Source organism: Lepus europaeus, chromosome 4, assembly GCF_033115175.1.
Source record: "Lepus europaeus isolate LE1 chromosome 4, mLepTim1.pri, whole genome shotgun sequence".
Lineage (NCBI taxonomy): Eukaryota > Metazoa > Chordata > Mammalia > Lagomorpha > Leporidae > Lepus > Lepus europaeus.
Genome location: NC_084830.1, coordinates 85097540 through 85115978, shown reverse-complemented (window position 1 = coordinate 85115978; position 18439 = coordinate 85097540). Strand labels below are relative to the sequence as shown.

General features: G+C 40.3%; 1 protein-coding gene across 3 annotated transcripts in view; it reads right to left on the bottom strand.

Annotated features, from left to right (window-relative positions):
• The window catches only part of NSMAF (neutral sphingomyelinase activation associated factor), a 66344-nt gene that overhangs the window by 12774 nt on the left and 35131 nt on the right, over nucleotides 1-18439 (bottom strand). For all 3 annotated transcript variants that reach the window (XM_062188466.1, XM_062188467.1, XM_062188468.1), the window contains exons 10-19: nucleotides 13374-13503; nucleotides 10545-10616; nucleotides 8618-8726; nucleotides 5449-5625; nucleotides 3753-3832; nucleotides 3156-3246; nucleotides 2997-3060; nucleotides 1351-1402; nucleotides 1135-1255; nucleotides 653-784 (exon numbers count right to left, since the gene is read on the bottom strand). In XM_062188466.1, the coding sequence (XP_062044450.1) occupies nucleotides 653-784; nucleotides 1135-1255; nucleotides 1351-1402; nucleotides 2997-3060; nucleotides 3156-3246; nucleotides 3753-3832; nucleotides 5449-5625; nucleotides 8618-8726; nucleotides 10545-10616; nucleotides 13374-13503 (1028 nt within the window). The remainder of the gene's footprint in view (nucleotides 1-652; nucleotides 785-1134; nucleotides 1256-1350; nucleotides 1403-2996; nucleotides 3061-3155; nucleotides 3247-3752; nucleotides 3833-5448; nucleotides 5626-8617; nucleotides 8727-10544; nucleotides 10617-13373; nucleotides 13504-18439) is intronic.

Sequence of the window (18439 nt, the reverse complement as noted above, 5' to 3'; positions counted from 1 at the left end):
TATACTGCTGCGGCTTTCTCCCCTTCGAGTAAAAGCAATCTCTGGAGTCCTTCCCAAGAACTGAGGTCACTGTCTACCGTACTTTGATGGAGTTTTAACCGAGATGATTGGAGAAGATGGAGAACACAGTTGGCCCTCTGCACCCAGCTGATCGCATCATGGAAACAGCTGAAGAAAAATACTGCACCTGTACAGCGCAGGTAGACTTTATTGTCATTATTCCTCAAGCAACAGAGTAGAACAATTATTTCCAGGGCATTTACATTGTATTCGATATTACAACTAATCTGATGGTGTGAAGTATATGAGAGGATGTGTGTGGGTCTTGCGCAAATACTATGTCACTTCACTTATGGGACCTGAGCATAAGTAGACTCTGGTGTCTGTGTGGGGTCCTGGAACCAATTTCCCAGATTCTGAGTGATGACACCTATGCTAAAATGAGACTTCAGAAAAAGGCCTCTTGGGGCCTTAGTGATGCTGGTATTGTTTAGGCAGCACTCCTTCCTCCTAACTCTGTATGTAATTGAGGGTCACGGGGCCAGTGGGCACTGTTTTTGGATTTAAGATTTATTTTGAAAAAATAAGCTTCAATGCTCTTGCCTCATCTTTTCACCAAATGCTAAATGAAATATGCATGACTAGTACATACCGTTATGGGCCTCAATAGCATCACTCCCTTTTTGTTTGTAGCCAAATATTAGATCAATCCATTCATGGAGGTGCTCAGACACATAACTGCTTTCCAATGCATCTTTGCTCTTCTGCAGAAAGTCCTCGGGACCTAGCAGATTAGACTCAATCAAAACATCACAGGGTCTCCATTTTTTCCCATTTGTTTATCCATAAGGAGATAAAACTTCTAGGATAGGCGACAGGGGTAGATATTTCTTAATGAGACATTTTTGTTTATCATGTCAAATATAAGTCTTTTAGGGGAAAAAGTAGCAAGAATCATTCTTACATTTTGCTCTCTTAAATACACATATATATTTTTAACATCATAGACTCAGATATTGGAACAGGACTGGTACTATCTCATTTAGACAGAATTACATTGTTAATATTAAGCAATAAATTAATGAAGCAGAAAGTGCACTATTTGGTGCACAGTACCTCCAAGATGGTACTCACTTGAAGCCCAAGGAGGAAGTTCCACATCATCAACCATCTGCCCACCTTGTCTCTTTCCCAAATCCAACTTCAGACTATTGACTAAAAAGCTGACATCATCACCATAGAATTCTGGAATCAACTGAAAATCGAAGAGAAACAAAATAGCAACAAATTCTTTTTAAAGCAGTTAGAAATCCCAAGCCCAGTGAATCCTTAACTTTATTCATTTCTTACCTCTTTAAAATCTGTTGCACCATCCAAACAGTTTTTCCAAGTTTCTGCAACACTAAATATGAAAAAAAAATTCACCTGACTTAAATCTAAGCTATGGAAACTGTGACAGCAATGTAGCCCAGGCACCTGCCCACTGTTCTACCCTTTGACTAGATGCATTCGTTTTTCACACTCACTCATAGTCCTCAACATGCACTTGTGTATGCCCCTTTAACAGAAGAGACAATCAGGGCCCCCGGAGTTCACATCATCTCTGCAGTCACACAGGGAAGTGGGTGTGGAGCACAAACCTGTACCATCAGGCACCACATACACACTGCCTCATCTAAGAGTCAAAACGAGGCAGTTACCTATGGCCGGCGCCGTGGCTTAACAGGCTAATCCTCCGCCTTGCGGTGCCGGCACACCAGGTTCTAGTCCCGGTCAGGGCGCCGGATTCTGTCCCGGTTGCCCCTCTTCCAGGCCAGCTCTCTGCTATGGCCCAGGAGGGCAGTGGAGGACGGCCCAAGTCCTTGGGCCCTGCACCCCATGGGAGACCAGGAGAAGCACCTGGCTCCTGGCTTCGAATCAGCACGATGTGCTGGTCGCAGCGGCCATTGGAGGGTGAACTAACAGCTAAAAAAAAAAGGAAGACCTTTCTCTCTGTCTCTCTCTATCCACTCTGCCTGTCAAAAAAAAAAAAAAAAAAGAAAAAAAAAGAGGCAGTTATCTAAACACTGGAAGATTTATTTTATCAGCTCATTTCAAAAGGAATTGTAGGTAGACACATGTAGAGCCCAGAAAAAGACTGGAAAGACAGACCCAAAGATGAACGATTATTATCAGTGTGACGGACTACCAAATTAATTCCTTCTTTACAGTTTTCTGGTTTTTGCTTTTGGAAGGAAACATTACATTCATAATAGGAAAAGGTGAAGCAACTTAAACACTCACAGGAAGTTCTATTTAATTCACATAAAAATAATAAAATGCTGGGAATGTCCAATATTAAATAAAATTACTTGAAATAAATTATAACATGTGAGAATATGATACAATAATTTTTAAAAATCTTGGTTTTGAAGAATATCTAACATTATGGGAAATACTTCAAGATCTAATATTAGGTTACAAAAGACAGGACCAAAAAACTGTATTTAAAATATACTTTCACAAGGCCGGTGCCGTGGCTCAACAGGCTAATCCTCCGCCTTGCGGTGCCGGCACACCGGGTTCTAATCCCGGTTGGGGCGCTGGATTCTATCCCGGTTGCCCCTCTTCCAGGCCAGCTCTCTGCTGTGGCCCGGGAAGGCAGTGGAGCATGGCCCAAGTGCTTGGGCCCTGCACCCGCATTGGAGACCAGGAGAAGCACCTGGCTCCTGGCTTCGGATCAGCACGATGCGCCCGCCACGGCGGCCATTGGAGGGTGAACCAACAGCTAAAAAAAAAGGAAAACTTTTCTCTCTCTTTCTCTATCCACTCTGCCTGTCCAAAAAAAATATATATATATAGATATACTTTCACATTTATACACACACATACACACACAATATGTCTAGAAAAAGCCTGAACAGAATATGTACTTTTATTTATATGTAATGTTGAGATATATTTTTATATATAATCAAAAAGGATTAAAAATGATAAGTGAGGCATTTTTATCAAACCTGTTGAACATTCTATCTGCATTATCAAATCTTCCATTCTGTAGGCACAGCATGTACTCAGGTGCTAGAGGGAAAAGCATCTGAGTTAAATGGGGTCACAGAATTGTTTAAGAATCCAAGTATAATCAAATTTAATTAAGGCAATGATAAAGAGCTTACCAATTCTAACAAGATAAAATAGCACGTAACTTGGGGAAGAATAGTGACTTCCATACATGAACTTTGGCCAAGGCATTTCTTGGTATCGTGTCTACAATACAGTGGGGAGAAAGCCATGCTAAGTGCAGGTCATAAAATAATAGGTGACTCAAGTAGTGAAAGCGTAAAAGAAACCAGGGCATGGATACTCTACATACATTCTTTAATTTCTCTCTTAGATAGGAAAAGAAGAAAAAGTGGACGTTTAATCTCTGATTGAACTGCAAGCCTGTAAAAAGTATTTTGGTTTCCTGGCTTGGGTGCAACCATGTTGGAACAATATTCAACAGAACTGATTTTATGCATCTAGTGCAATTTACCAGAGTACTTTCAGAAAATAACTCCTTAAACAGGTAAACACATCTCCCTCCTTCCTGAACTGTCGATTAAAGCAGCAACTGTGCATGAGCAGTTAAATTCATGGTGGAGAAAACATTACACAGGGTCATGGATGAGTGTTTCTCCCCTAAGTATTGCAGCCATGAGTTCTGATTCCTCTACGTCCATAGTCCACAGCTCTTGATGTAGCTTGGAAACCAAGAATCCTAAGACACATACCAGCAGTCGCTCCAGCCTTTCCTTGTTTAGGGCCCCCACTGGCTTGCTCAGGTCCCGGAAGGTTCCTGGATTTGACAAGTCTATAAATATAAGTAAATATATATATATGTGTGTGTGTGTGTGTAAATTTCAGTTTATGGTCAAAACCATTGTCTTTCTGAGCTTACTCAAATGTGCACATTTATTGACATAAAATATTTTTAAAAATTGGAGTTAAATCCAGAATTATAAATTCCTGTTATTTATATAGCTATAAAGAAAAGGTTAGGGGCAAGTACTGTGGCATAGCAGGTAAAGTCGCTGCCTGCAGTGCCGGTATCCCATATGGGTGCCAATTCGAGTCCCAGCTCCTCCACTTCTGATCCAGTTCTCTGCTATGGCCTAGGAAAGTTGTAGAAGATGGCCCAAGTGCTTGGGTCCCTGCACCTACGTGGGAGACCCAGAAGAAGTTCCTGGCTCCAGATTGGCCTAGCTCAGGCCATTATAGCCATTTAGGGAGTGAACCAGTGGAAGGAAGCTCTCTCTCTCCCTCTGCCTCTGCCTCTCTGTAACTCTGCTTTCAAATATAATAAATCTTAAAAAAAAAAAAAAAAAAAAAAAAAAAACAAAAACCAAAAAACCTCTCTCAAGTAAAATAACAAAACGCAACAAATATTTTTAAAATTTTATTTATTTGAGAGAGTTAGAGACAGAGAAGGGGAGAGACAGAGAGAAAAGTCTTTATCTGCTGGTTCATTCTCCAAATGGCTGCAACAGCCAGAGCTAAGCTGATCCGAAGCCAGAAGCTTCCTCCGCGTCTCCCAAGTGGGTGCAAGGGCCCAAGCACTTGGACCATCTTCCACTGCTTTCCCAGGCCATACCATAGAGTTGGATGGGAAGAGGAGCAGATGGGACTAGAACTGTCGTCCATATGGGATGCTGATGCTGCAGGCAGAGGCTTAGCCCACTATGCCTCAGCGCCGGCCCCAAAAACAAATTTTAAGAAGCTACTGTTCTACCAAGATGTGCTTTGTAAGACTGTAATATAGTGAATATTATTAATCTATGATATCAGCATAATTTGAGGACTGGGACCTAAATATTATCGGAAAAATAAATTCTGATATTCCTAGAAATTCTGTTTTCTCTTTCAAGTATGAGTACTCAATTTGGTAAACTGTCACAAGGAACTATAATTGTTCACTATACAATTTTAAAACATTACAAAATGAAATTAAAGCATGATCACATTTTTATTAAAATCATTTGAGACACAGAGAATATATACCGCAAAATAAAAATAATTACTTCCCAGTATTGTAAATATGGAGGGCTTTTATTTCTTTCTTGGAATAAATATTTTATGATGAATAGTTATTTCTTTGTATATTTTTAAATGCGAATATAAAAATAATCTGAAAACTAAAATTTTCAAAGTGAGAAAAATATTTCAAAACATGGTATTTACAGAAAATAACACTGGATTGAAATTATGTATATACTTTCTGTGTACATTCTTCAAGAAATCTGGGAAATGCATACATAAAGTGCTTACATAATTTGCCTAACACCATTTAGTATTTTGGAGTGGAAACTGACAATCTTTAGTACCAAAAATTAAACAAATTTTAATTTGTTCATATGTTACATCATGATTTTAAAACAGAGTTTATTAAGCAGTACAAATGATCCCTCTGAGCCCACACCAGGAATTTACCTAATTCTGTGCTGCAGTAATCATTGATTACCCACGGGAACACAGGATACTGGGAGAGGTCGTTGCAGCTGCGGTCGGCCAGGTTGTTGAGGTGAAGGAGGTACTGGTAGTTGGAGAGGTGCCCTCGCTGCCACTGCAGCATGTAGCTCTCGGCGGTGTGCTCAGCTACATGGTGCTCTGCAGGAAGAGGGTCCCACGCTATGTCACTTACCGCCACTTCTTACACAGTGTAAAACTAGAAGCTGAATGCGTGGACCACAGGCTGGTGCTGGGCACAGTGGTTTACACGCTCCTAAGGATGCGCACGTCCCATATCAAGTGCCTGGTTCATAGCCCAGCTCCTGGGCTTCCAATCCAGCTTCCTAGGAGACAGCAGGTGACAGCTCAAGTACTTGTGTCCCTGCCACCTACGTCAGAGACCTGGATTGAGTTCCAAGCTGCTGGCTTTAGCCTGGCCCAGTCCTGACTACTGTAGGCATATCGGGTGTGAACCAATGGGTAGGTGATCTCTGCTGTCTGTTTTTGTCTCTTTCTGGCTCTTTGTCTTTCAAATAAAACAAACAACAACAAAAAAATGTAGACCTATCAAGATACTTTTGAAAAATACATTTTAAGAAGAAAATTAGAGCATTGTTTTGTTTTCATGAGGTAGTTGTTCAATTCAGTGGGAGTATCACTAAAATACAGAAGAGGAAATTAATATATTGAACTATTTTTCTTTTTTTGTTGTTCAAAAATGACCTTTTTTACTTATTTAAAAGGCAAAGTTCAGAGAGAGAGAGAGGAAGGAAGAAAGAAAAGATCATCCATTCACTGGTTTACTCCTCAAATGGCTGTAACAGCCCAGGCTCGAGTAGACTGAAGCCAGGAGCCTTGAACTCCATCTGGGTCTTCCCCTTCCTGGGTGGAAGGGGGCCAAAGTACTTGGCTCCATCTTCTGCTGTTTTTTTCAGGCATATTAGCAAGGAGCTGAATCAGAAGTGGAGCAGCTGGACTCAACCTGGTGTTCATATGGGATACAAGTGTCACAGGCAGCGACTCAACACACTGTACTACAGTGCCAGCCTCCGAATTATTTTTCTAGTCCCAATTATGATATAACCTAAACAAATATAAAAGTATGGATTAGATGTATAACTATAACATGGCAAAAGCTAAAAGTTATACAACAGATAACAAAGAATCTTCTAAATATGCTGAATTTTAATGCATTCAAAAAACTATGGGAAGGGTGGGCGTTTGGAGTAGTGTTAAGACGCTCGCATCCCACACCAGAGTGCCTGACTACAGCTTACTGTTAATTGCAGACCCTGGAGGCAGCAATGATGGCTCATGTAACTATGTTCCTGCCACTTACATGGGAGACCTGGATTGAGTTTCTGACACCCAGTGTTTGCTGGGGCCCAAGACACAGCTGTTTCGGGCATTTGCAGAATGAATCAGTGCATGGGAGCTCTCTTCTCCCTCTCTCGTCTCTATCTCTCAAAATAAAGTTCATAGAAAATGCATATTCTTAAAGAACTATGAAGAACTATTTTTTTAAAAAAAATGGCTATTTGTGAAAGTTTATTTCCCCCAATTTTTTTGAAATCAGTACAAAGCAATCTGAGTTTTCTTTTAGATCTGGGAGAAGAGGTGTACTCTGCTAATCTGTCAGTAGTGGACTGGAAAGATGAGACATTGTTAAGGAAGAAAAAATGATACTCGCAGGAAGACAAATTCTCCAACTGCAAAAAACAGAGAGGCCAACCCCAGACATTCCTCTGGAACAATGGAATCACAGTATACTACAATGAGAATTTTCCCTAATTCCAGAGAGTACAGAATGGGTCAACTGTCCTACAGATGGATTTTCCATTTTGTTCAGAAAATTCTGCTTTCAAATTTTTATTAGATGCCTCAAATAACTTAACTAGGGTGTTGATTCAATATTTATTCTCATTTACTTTTACCAAATTTCTTTTCTAATCACTAAGGAAGGGCTTCAAAAATCAATGCCCCCTTCCCGCCCACCCATTTTCCCCTCATGAACCATCTCAGAAGCAGTCTTATCAAGCGTAGGCAAAAACTCAAAGAACAGAGAACAAGACAGATGTTCCAGATCACGGTAAGGCTTTTGACTTGATATTTTAGGACTCACCATGAAAGCTGAGTTTTGGGTTATAATCTTGATAATTAGAAAAGTTATAAAATAAGCCAAGTGGTAATGAATAAAAGTAAACTCAGACCAGGGTTATACTGAAGTAATAAGTTAACTTGAATTGCTTAATATGTGAAGAAAGATACCAACTATAAGCCTACTGTCAAATTAAATATATTCATTATTAGAGGGGGAGGAAGGGAATATCATTATTAGAATTTATCTGTGTACTTTAATCAATTTGTTAAACACTAAAAATACAAAAAGAAAATTTAAAAAAAAAATTAAAAATATCCTTATTGAAAGTAAACCATTTCTGCTTAAGGAAAAATTTCAATGTTTAGGCAGAATGGTTTCACTGTACATAATAGCAAATAAAATTCAGGTGGTATTAATAAAATGCCAATATTCATTTTAAAAAATCATTCTATTCTTGTCATCTGGCAACTCTACAAACAGGAATCATTTAGATGTTTCGTAAGAAAAATAAAGGTGTTCTCTCTGGGGAAAGTCACATTTCATGAAAGACTGAGGAACTATCATTAACTAAAAGCAGATTCCAACTGAAGAGTAGGCAGAAGGTTTACATGTTCCCTTTCTCTTATCTTGTGGCTTTGTGACTAAAACCATAGTCAATGAGAACAACTTGTGACTGGATAACTCGCCATTTCACGTTAGAAATGGAGCCTTTGTTTTCATAAACTAATACAAAACATGACTTAATATAAAAATATTTCAGTAGCTTTTGCAATCCATTCAAGTTGAAGGTCATTAAAACATTAAAAAATCTAAATATACATATCAAGAATTTGAAAAACAATTAGAATGAAATACCACAAAATGAATTTATATTTCTGTTAGTTTATAAAATATTATTTTGCTAACTGTAATTGCTGATCAGAGGAATAAGTAGAACCACAGGGAGATGCTCAGAGATAAAGCATTCTTCTTCTCTCACTTCCCACCCCAGTTCCTTAGGAGCTGAGCAGCAGATGTGTAAATAGGTCCAAAGAACACAGAGTACCAAACCTAGGTATGTGGCAATATGAAAATAGAGGTCATCTCTGTCTTGAGGTTCATAGAACTTCAGGTAGATGTCAGAGCACAGATCATCTTCAGTGCAAAATATTTCCAAACCCTATAAGTTCAGAAAAAGAAAAAACAAATAGCATCATATTCACCTTTCAATCCCAACGTAAGTGTATGAAAGCCTTTCAATCCCTACTTTTTATTTCTAGGCACTGTATTCATATTTTCCATCTACACACTGGATTCAGTGAGATCCGACTATCTGTATCAGTTATGTGTATAAACCTCCTGAGAAAAAATGATGGGTCTCTGTAAACTCTGTAAAACCATCTTTGATATTTAATGTTTTCACTGATAATAGCTTTTGTGGATTTACTATTTTGAAATTCAAAATTAACTGATCCATGTCTTCACATCTCTTCTTACACAAAAAGCTTTTCCATACAAATAACAATTATGCACACGTGGAATAACTCATTGAATTAATAAACTGTAATGATTTTTAAAGACAGTTATGAGCTTTGTTAATATTGTGCAGGTAGGGGCTGGTGCTACGGCGCAGTGGGTAAAGCCACCACCTACAGTGCTGGCATCCCACATGGGTGCCAGTTTGAGACCCTGCTGCTCCACTTCCAATCCAGTTTTCTGCTGTAGCCTGGGAAAGCAGTGGAAGATGGCCCAAGTGCTTGGGCTCCTGCACCCACGTGGAAGACCTAGAAGAAGCTCCTGGCTCCTGGCTCCAGAATGGCGCAGCTCCTGCTATTGCGGTGAATTGGGGAGTAAACCAGCAGATGGAAGACCTCTCTCTCTCTCTCTGCTTCTCATTCTCTGTGTAACTCTGACTTTCAAATAAATCAATCTTTAAAAAAAAATATCATGCAGGTAAGGCTGATAGGACAGGGCTACACAAAGAAAGGATGCAAGCCCATGCCTGCTCTCGGTTCAGACTTGGGCTTTCACAACTCACCAGCTAGGGAATTTAGGAAGTTAGCTTACTTTGAGATTCTCAAATTCTTTATAAAATACATCATCTATTCCACATGGATTGTGATGGCAAAGAAATGAAATACTATGGACTGCCTGGGTCATACAAGGTATGTCATGTTGATCTCTTCCCTTTTTTTGATTGCCCCTCTACCCCCCAAAGAGGAAACTTTTACGAGTATCCATTCCCCTGACTCTCTAGTAGCACTGGGAACAGAGATGCCGCCTTTTAACTACAGTAAGAATTCATACATTAAAAACATAAAGATGAGATGGTTAACATCTCACAGTGCTTTTGTAATTCTAATAAGCTATTGGTCAATCTTCAAAGGAGAAAAGCTGAGTTTATGCTGATGATAAATCAAAACACTCTGGAACCACAACTTCCGTAGGGACTGGTTTCTGAAGCAAGTGTCCAAGATGACTGTCAAATGTGGACCCATGCTCACCCCGGGGGTCAGCGGGGAAGAACTGTCCGTGTGACTTAACTGGTTATTTTATCTACTTCTCCCTCACATTGATCCCAAAGGTTGAATTCAGCTAACAAAAGTGAACTAGGAATATAGTACAGTTCCACTGGAAGCCAACTGTGTAGTATCTTCCACATGTTACTTTGATATCTGGATGCTATGAACGGATAGGGGCAAGTAGCACTGCACTAGTTCTGCCCACATTTAACTAATCCCGGGAACTCTGAGGTTCCAGGCGTGAGAAACTCAAGCCCCCTTAGACTTGGAGCCAAAAACATTTTCACAACAGAGCCTCTCAATGACAGCCAGGAGTTACTCCTCTATAGATTTCTAACTTACGCAAAAGCAGCAGCAGCAGGAACCAGAGTCCGTTTGCCTATGATACAATATATTTGCCCTTTTCAGGGCAATAAACCACAGCTCCACTGCAGGCATGACAACCATCACCCAGAACTGGACTCCACCAAACTCACCAAAGGCATGAGGCCGTGCCTCCTCTTGTAAATGCGGCGTATGTCTTGAAGCGTTATCTGGACCACAGGTTTCTTTAAAAGTACAAAGACATCATTTCAAACATCAACATGCTGACACAATTACAAGTTGCTCTTTCTTATTAGAGCAGGGAAACAGCTTAAATCTTGCCCTTCAATTTTTGCTTGTTTTTTTTTTTTTAAAGATTTATTTATTTATTTGAAAGTCAGAGTTACACATAGAGAGGAGAGGCAGAGAGAGAGAGGGGGGTCTTCAATCTGATGGTTCACTCCCCAATTAGCTGCAATGGCCAGAGCTGCGCCGATCTGAAGCCTTGGAGCCAGGAACGTCTTCTGGGTCTCCCACATGGTCCCACAGGGTGCAGGGGCCCAAGGACTTGGGCCATCTTCTACTGCTTTCCCAGGCCATAGCAGAGAGCTGGATCTGAAGTGGAGCAGCCAGGTCTCAAACCTGCGCCCATATGGGATGCTGGCGCTTCAGGCCAGGGCGTTAACCTGCTGAGCCACAGTGCTGGACCCAATCTTGCCCTTCTGATGCGTTACAACTGAACAACTGGAAAGGGAAATCGCGGAACAGGGCCTAAATGGTTTTGACATTCTGCTTTGAGATTTTTCACTGGCTTTGTTGCATCAGACAAGCCTCCCTACCCAAGTGACAATGCAGGTCATCTTTCTTTCAGGTTGTTACTGCAAGATAGTTGGGTGATAAAGAAGTAACATCATGGTACAGATAACTTCTCAGGAATTTTGCTGTTGGGTGATAAAGAACGTAACATGATGGTACAGATAACTTCTCAGGAATTTTGCTGTCTTTTCATAGACCAATCACCATTTGGTTAGTATTTATAGGTTTTTTTCTTTTTGGAATCCTATCCTTTCCTATCCTTTACGTCCTTAAAAACTGCAGTGCGTTGGGGCCAGCACTGTAGTGTTGGTGCCACCTGCAACGCCAGCATCCCATATGAGCATCAGTTCAAATCCCAGCTGCTCCACTTCTGATCCAGTTCCTACTAATGTCCCTGGGGAAAGCAGCAGAAAATGGCCCAAATGCTTGGGCTCCTGTCACTCACATGGGAGATGACCCAGATGAAGTTCCTGGCTCCTGGCTTCGGCCTGACCCAGTTCCAGCCATTGTGGACATTTAGGGAGTAAACCAGCAGACTGAAGATCTCTTTGTCTCTTCTAACTCTGCCTTTCAAATAAATAAATCTTGTAAAAAAAAATCATAATACATTAAGACTTACGAATTAGCAGTCTACAATGCAGGCATCTCTAACTTTTTACTTTCTTAAGGGGCATTTTTTTTCCTACTTTTCTGGAGCTTTAAAAGGAACAAGGTGGGGCTGGCACTGTGGTGTGGTAGGTAAAGCCACTGCCTGTGGTCAAAGGAACCCATATAGGCGCCAACTCAAGTCTTGGATGTTCTACTTCCGATCAGGCTCCCTGCTAATGTGTTTGTAAAAGCAGCAGATGACGGCCTAAGTACTTGGACCCCTGTACCACATTTAGAAGCTCCAGGCTCCTGGGTTTGGACTGGCCCAGCTCTGGCAGTTGCAGCCATTTGAGAGTGAACCAGTGGATGGAAGATCTATTCTCTTTCTCTCTCTGTAACTCTGACTTGCAAGTAAGTAAGTAAGTAAATAAATAAATAAAGGAAAGAGGTTAGAAAAAGACACTGGGATTGGCTGAGAGGCCCTGCTTCCACATTTGCCCTCAAAGGTGTGAAGGCCAAAGGGTCTGCAGGGGCCAGATTATGTAGAGTAGAAAACACTCAGGGGATCCAAGCCTGACAAGTATACTACCCCAGAGATTTGGGAAGGGATAACTGCTTCTACTGTGGATCAGGAAGCTGTGGCAAATACTCAGACATTTCTCTAACAGTTTTTGACCCAGGCAATAGTAACAGTAGTAGCCAAGGCAATGTATTACATGATCAAATATCAAACCAGTAAAGCGTAGCGTGTCTACTGAAGAACTTGGTGTGTGTGCCCCACCACCTAGTGGACAGAATTGTTAGAGCAGCATCTTTCACGCAAAGGCACTAGATAGTTTAGAGCCAGCCTGGAGAATTTCCTGTGTGCAGCTTTCTTCGACAAAAAAACCAATCCTGAGCCTTCAAGCTGCCCTGCCAAATGGCCCAACTGCGATACCAGCATGGGTTAGCATTTCTGTTCTTTCAATGAACCACTCCAGAAAGGGGCCAGATCTAGATAAGCCTCCAATCTTTACCAGCATTTGTGTAGAGATCTGAGTTTCTCTTACACTCCAGCCTAGTAAGTCCAATGTCACTGCAGAAGGGAAGACAGTCTCCAAACAGCAGAAGCCCTACAGCTGCCAGAGTGCAGTGCCTCAACACTAAGCCCTGTGCGAGCCCACAGGACAGGTCACAGTGTTTCCTTAAGAGGCAGGTCTACTGATTTCGTTTATAATTAAGGAGAAACAAGAATCACCAACATTTGTGTATACATAAGCAAGCACTAAAGAAATATGTTTTGGATTCGCTGTACTACATTTCGTCACCCTCCTTTGGAAGTATCTCCATCTGCCTTTTACTCAACATGAGAGGGGCCATGTTTTCAGACCACTGAGAGGAAGAGCTCCTAGAATTACTGAGAACACTCCAGAGGATCTAGAACTTGGGCGACTGTGTTTCAGGACTACACAGAGGCCCCGTAAAATACACAGACGGTGGAATGATGACAAGGGATTCTGATCTTCGCCAAAATGCGAGGACACTAACTGTGAAGGACAGCTCCTAGGGAAGCAGCTTACATGGTGGTGGCTCCAGCCCTGATGTCACGGTCTACATACCGGGTACCCATTGAGAGGCTGAAAATACAGGTTTGTGTCTGTGATGCACACATGTCCAGGATTCGTCACCAGGGGAGTCACCATTTCTGCTTTGCATTCCATGTGCAGCTTTTCAGAAACACTCTGGAATCTGAAAATGTTTTTCATAAAAAGAAATATCAGAAGCTTATCTACTCTATCTACAGTGTGATTTTGCATAACATTTGTCAAAATACTACATTTAACATAAGAAAAATGTTAAGAAGTGGTTAGATAGGTTCTTTGATATGGCATACTAAAAACTGAATTTTTAAGAAGTTGATGAGGCAAGGTAGGAGGTACCTTTCTCTGAAGGGAGGAGAGAACTTCCACTTTGACTATGACCCTGTCGGAATAAGATCAAAGTCGGTGAACTCTAAAGGCTTCCATAGCCTCGGCAACTCATGACTAGAGCCTAGGGAGATTACTGACGCCATAAACAAGGGTGTCAAATTGTTAAGTCAGCAACAGGAGTCACTGTGTACTTATGTCCCATGTGGGATCTGTCCTTAATGGGTTGTCCAATGTGAAGTAATGATATAGCTAGTACTAAAACACTATTTTTACACTTTGTGTTTATGTGTGGGTGCAAACTGATGAAATCTTTACTTAGTATATATTGAATCGATCTTCTGTATATAAAGATAATTGAAAATGAAAAAAAAAACTTGGTGTTAAATTGAAAATTACATAGAAAATTAATCAATTTTTAAAAAAAATATCATGTAGGATCTCTGTCATTAATGTGCCGTACACTGTTATTTAATGCTATAACTAGTACTCCAACAGTATTTTTTCACTTTGTGTTGCTATGTGAGGGCAAACTGTTGAAATCTTTATATATACTAAACTGATTTTCTGTATATAAAGAGAATTGAAAATGAATCTTGATGTGAATGGAAGGGGAGAGCGAGTGGGAAAGGGGAGGGTTGCGGGTGGGAGGGAAATTATGGGTGGGGGGAAGCCACTGTAATCCATAAGCTGTACTTTGGAAATTTATATTCATTAAATAAAAGATTAAAAAAAAAGAAGTTGATGAGGTTATATATCATAGAAGTAAAGTACACAAATAACCTTTTAACTGAACTCTTAATCCTTCCCAAATAAATTGTTTGAAACTATTCTTAGATTAATGTAATATTCTATTTTTGTGTCATGAAAACCTATTTTCATAGTCATATGAGTAAGACATTTTGGCTCAAGTTTCACACTGTACTTTATAAGGCTATGACCACATAATTAAAATTAGTTTAATGTCAGTTCCAAAGCGCATTCTTTTGTGGATTTACTGCAGTAATAACAGTCAAATGCACTGATTTGCATATGTGGAATCATCCTTGCATCCCTGGGATGAATCTCACTTGATCATAGTGACGATCTCTCCACTACCCACTCTCAAAATATTTAATCAAAAACATCCCATTCATTATTTGCTTTACTAGCTTAAAAAAAATAGAAAGCAAGCAAATCACCAATATTTTGGAGCAATTACTTAAATAACTAAGTTAAAAATAAATATATCAGTAACAGGACAAAAAAAAAAAGTGCAGTCTTCCCCTGCAGGTTAGGATCCCCATCTCTCACTCTGACAACTAAAGCCAATGGATAAGCTGAACAGTCCTCATGACTTCCTTACATCATCAGAAAGCTGAGGATGCAAATAAACCTGCATCAACTTAACTGCACAAAGGAAAGAGGAGACCAACAGCTGCTGCATGTGGAACAGCCTATGATGGAATGGGGTAGGGGCTGCAAGATGCAGAGAAACAAAGCCAGAGATGGAGCTGGAGAGCAAAGTAAACTCCTGAAAGACATAGGAGAAATTGCTATGGTTCAAAAAGCTGGTGGCTCAGCTACAAAGCATACAGCTATCTCCAGAATCCTGCAATCACTCCAATCCCAAGCCTTGTCGAAGTGTCTTGATCACTACGTCAATAGAGGATAGGCAATTATGACCCAAAATTTAACCACAACTGCAACAGAGCCTTAATCCAGCTCAAAAACAGATTTGATAGAACCCCACAATATAAGCAGCATGACCACTTCTGAGATGTTATTTCATTCTCCCCAGCACACAAAAAAATCACAGAACCAATCAGAACCAAAAGATACAGCCCCAAAACCCATGGTCAAAATCCTTAAAGTCTAAAATCCTGAAGACTGCAATCCCTGAAGATAGATTAAAACTTGAAAATGCTGAAATCCTGAAAGATGAAATCCACAAAAATGCAATTTCCACTGGGAAACACAAATAAACAGGATATTTAGAAAGTGCAGAAAACCAAATCCTATAGAAGGGATTAGTGCGGTTGCTGTTAGGCAAAATGAATACGTAGAAACCTGGTGGAGCACTGTACTGGATTACATCTACGAGGGTGTTTCCAGAGATTTGGGATTACTGTGAACTAGGGGTGACAATATGCCACATAGGAAATGAAGGTGAACCTACCTTCCAGAGAGATATGCCCTAAAAGAAAAAACAGCAGCTATGCAAGATTCAAAATGTAAGTAATGTTGGTGAAAGCCAGCTGGCTCTTACAGACTATAATTCAATTGCCCATCATCTGCCCCCACAGTACACGTTTTTATATGTTGAATTTTCTTTATACTTTCGTTTCCATAATTTTAAATTTCTTGTCAGCATTATTTTTTACAACTTTCTATGCTGTATATTTCATCTTCACGTCATTTCCAATTCTGCAGGTATAAACTGTGCAATGATTTACAGAGTCTTAATGTATTCCATGTATTTTATGCACAACTGGTTCTATATTATCACAACACTTACTCTGTGTATACATGCATAAAGATGTTGAAATCTCCTCAATAAATGAAGAGATGCCCTGTTTACACATCTGTATCTATCAAAGACAAAACTTCTCAAGACCCGGCTCTTGGAGGACCTGCATACATGGCAGCGACCCACTGCAGCTTTTGGCCAGTGTCATCAAAAGACTTGGGCTGTTCAGCAAAATAAATCAGATGATCTCTGTTATAAAGCTGTGTACACATAATTATCGACCACAGGGAAATGTGTTTTACATTTTGCTTCTTGGCCTATTTCCTTATGAATACAGTTCACCTGCTCATAACCATTATCACTGCGGTTAGTGCTCATACTTATAAAAATACATATGAAAGGGCTTCAAAAAGTTCATCAAGGGGCTGGCATTGCTGCATTGCTGGCATCCCATACGAGCATCTATTTGAGTCCCAACTGCTCCACTTATGATCCGGCTCCCAGCTAATGCATCTGGGAATGCAGCAGAAGATAGAGTTCCCGGCTCCTGGCTTTGGCCTGGCCCAGCCCCTGTTGTTGAGGCCCATTTGGGGAGCGAACCAGCAGATGGATGAAGATCCCCGTCTTTCCCTCCCACTCTAACTCTGCCTTTCAAATAAATACATAAAAACTTTTTAAAGAAGTTCATGGAAAATTTCCTTATCTTAATTAACTACCTTATTTTAGAAATTTTTATTATTTGAAAGACAGAAAGACACACACATGGAAAGAGAGAAGGAGACACAAATGGATAGACAAGAGATCTCCCATCTGCTTGTTCACTTCCCAAATGCCTGCCATTGACAAGGCTGGGCTAGATCGGAGCAGGGAGATCGGAACTTAATCTGATTCTCCCATGTGAGTGGCGGAACCCGACCACTTGAGTCATCATAGCTGTCTTCCAGGGTGCACATCAGCAGAAAGCTGGAAATAGAACTGTGATTCAAATTGAGGCACTCAAGTATGGCTTTGGGGGTCCCAAGTGGCATCTTGAGCACTAGGTCAAATACCAGTCCCTTATTAGTGCCCATTTGATGTGTGAGGTGTCCTATGTAGTATTCCATTATATTTTATATGTTTCACAAATACCCTTTAAAAATGTAAATTTTTTTAAAAGCTGCACTTATTTGAAAAGCAGAGTTACAAACAGAGAGACAGAAGAATCTCCCATCGGTTGGTTCACTCGTCAATTGGCCACTACAGCCAGGGCTGCGCCAGGCTGAAGCCAGGAGCTTCATCTGGGTCTCCCACAAGGTTGCAGGAGTTCCAGTACTTGGGCCATCTTCCACTGGAGTGGAGCGGCCAGAAAGTGAACCAGTGCCCAGCATGAAATGCCAGTCACAAATGGCAGCTTAACCCACTGTGTCACGTCAGCCCCAATAAGTGTTTTTTAAAGACTTACTTTTTCCAGAATATACTTTTGGTGATTTTCATCTATTTGGATTTTGATCTTTCATAATCTCAGTGTGACATCACAATCCAGTAAACGTAAGCAAATGTTTTCTTGAGTTCTGTGAGTCATTCTAGAAAATGACCGAACCCAGGAGGCCGGCTGCGGGAACCTCCGATTTACTGCCAGGCGGCCAGAAGCAGAGGAGACCACCTGGCTTTGTGATTGGCACCGGAGGTGAGGAGAAGTCTCTGGAGACTCAGACCTGTGGCGTCTGCACTAACTCCAGGCAGGTAGCATCAGAATTACACTGAATGGCAGGACACTCTGCCACAGTCAGAGAAGTGTTTGGGGTGGGAAAAAATAGCACACAATTAGAGAAAAGGCACAAAGAAAACTGTATTTTATATATAGGTAACAACAGAAATCATGTGACTTTTCACAAGAAACAATGGAATAAAATTAGGTAGTGCTGAAAAATAACCTTCAGCCTAGAATTCAAAGCCCAAAATAACCCCCTTCAAAAGCAAAAGTGAATGAAGATATTTTTAGATGGACAGAGCTCAGAGCATTAATCTCTAACAGCTCTACATGACAAGAAATACTACAGAACGTTCTTCAGACTGAGGAGAAATGATGTCATGTAAAACACTGCATCTACAGAAAAACTAGCACTAGAAACACTTAAATATTTGAGTAATAGAAAAGCATTGCATTTTAGTATTTTTAACTTGTATACAAACACAAATGTATGCACCAAAATTATTTAAAAAGCTTTCTAAGCCATAAAAAAGAGAACAGTATATTATATGGTTTAAAATATATGTAGAAATTAAATAAAATTAAGTAAAATTAAATAAAATTAATATATTTTAGACA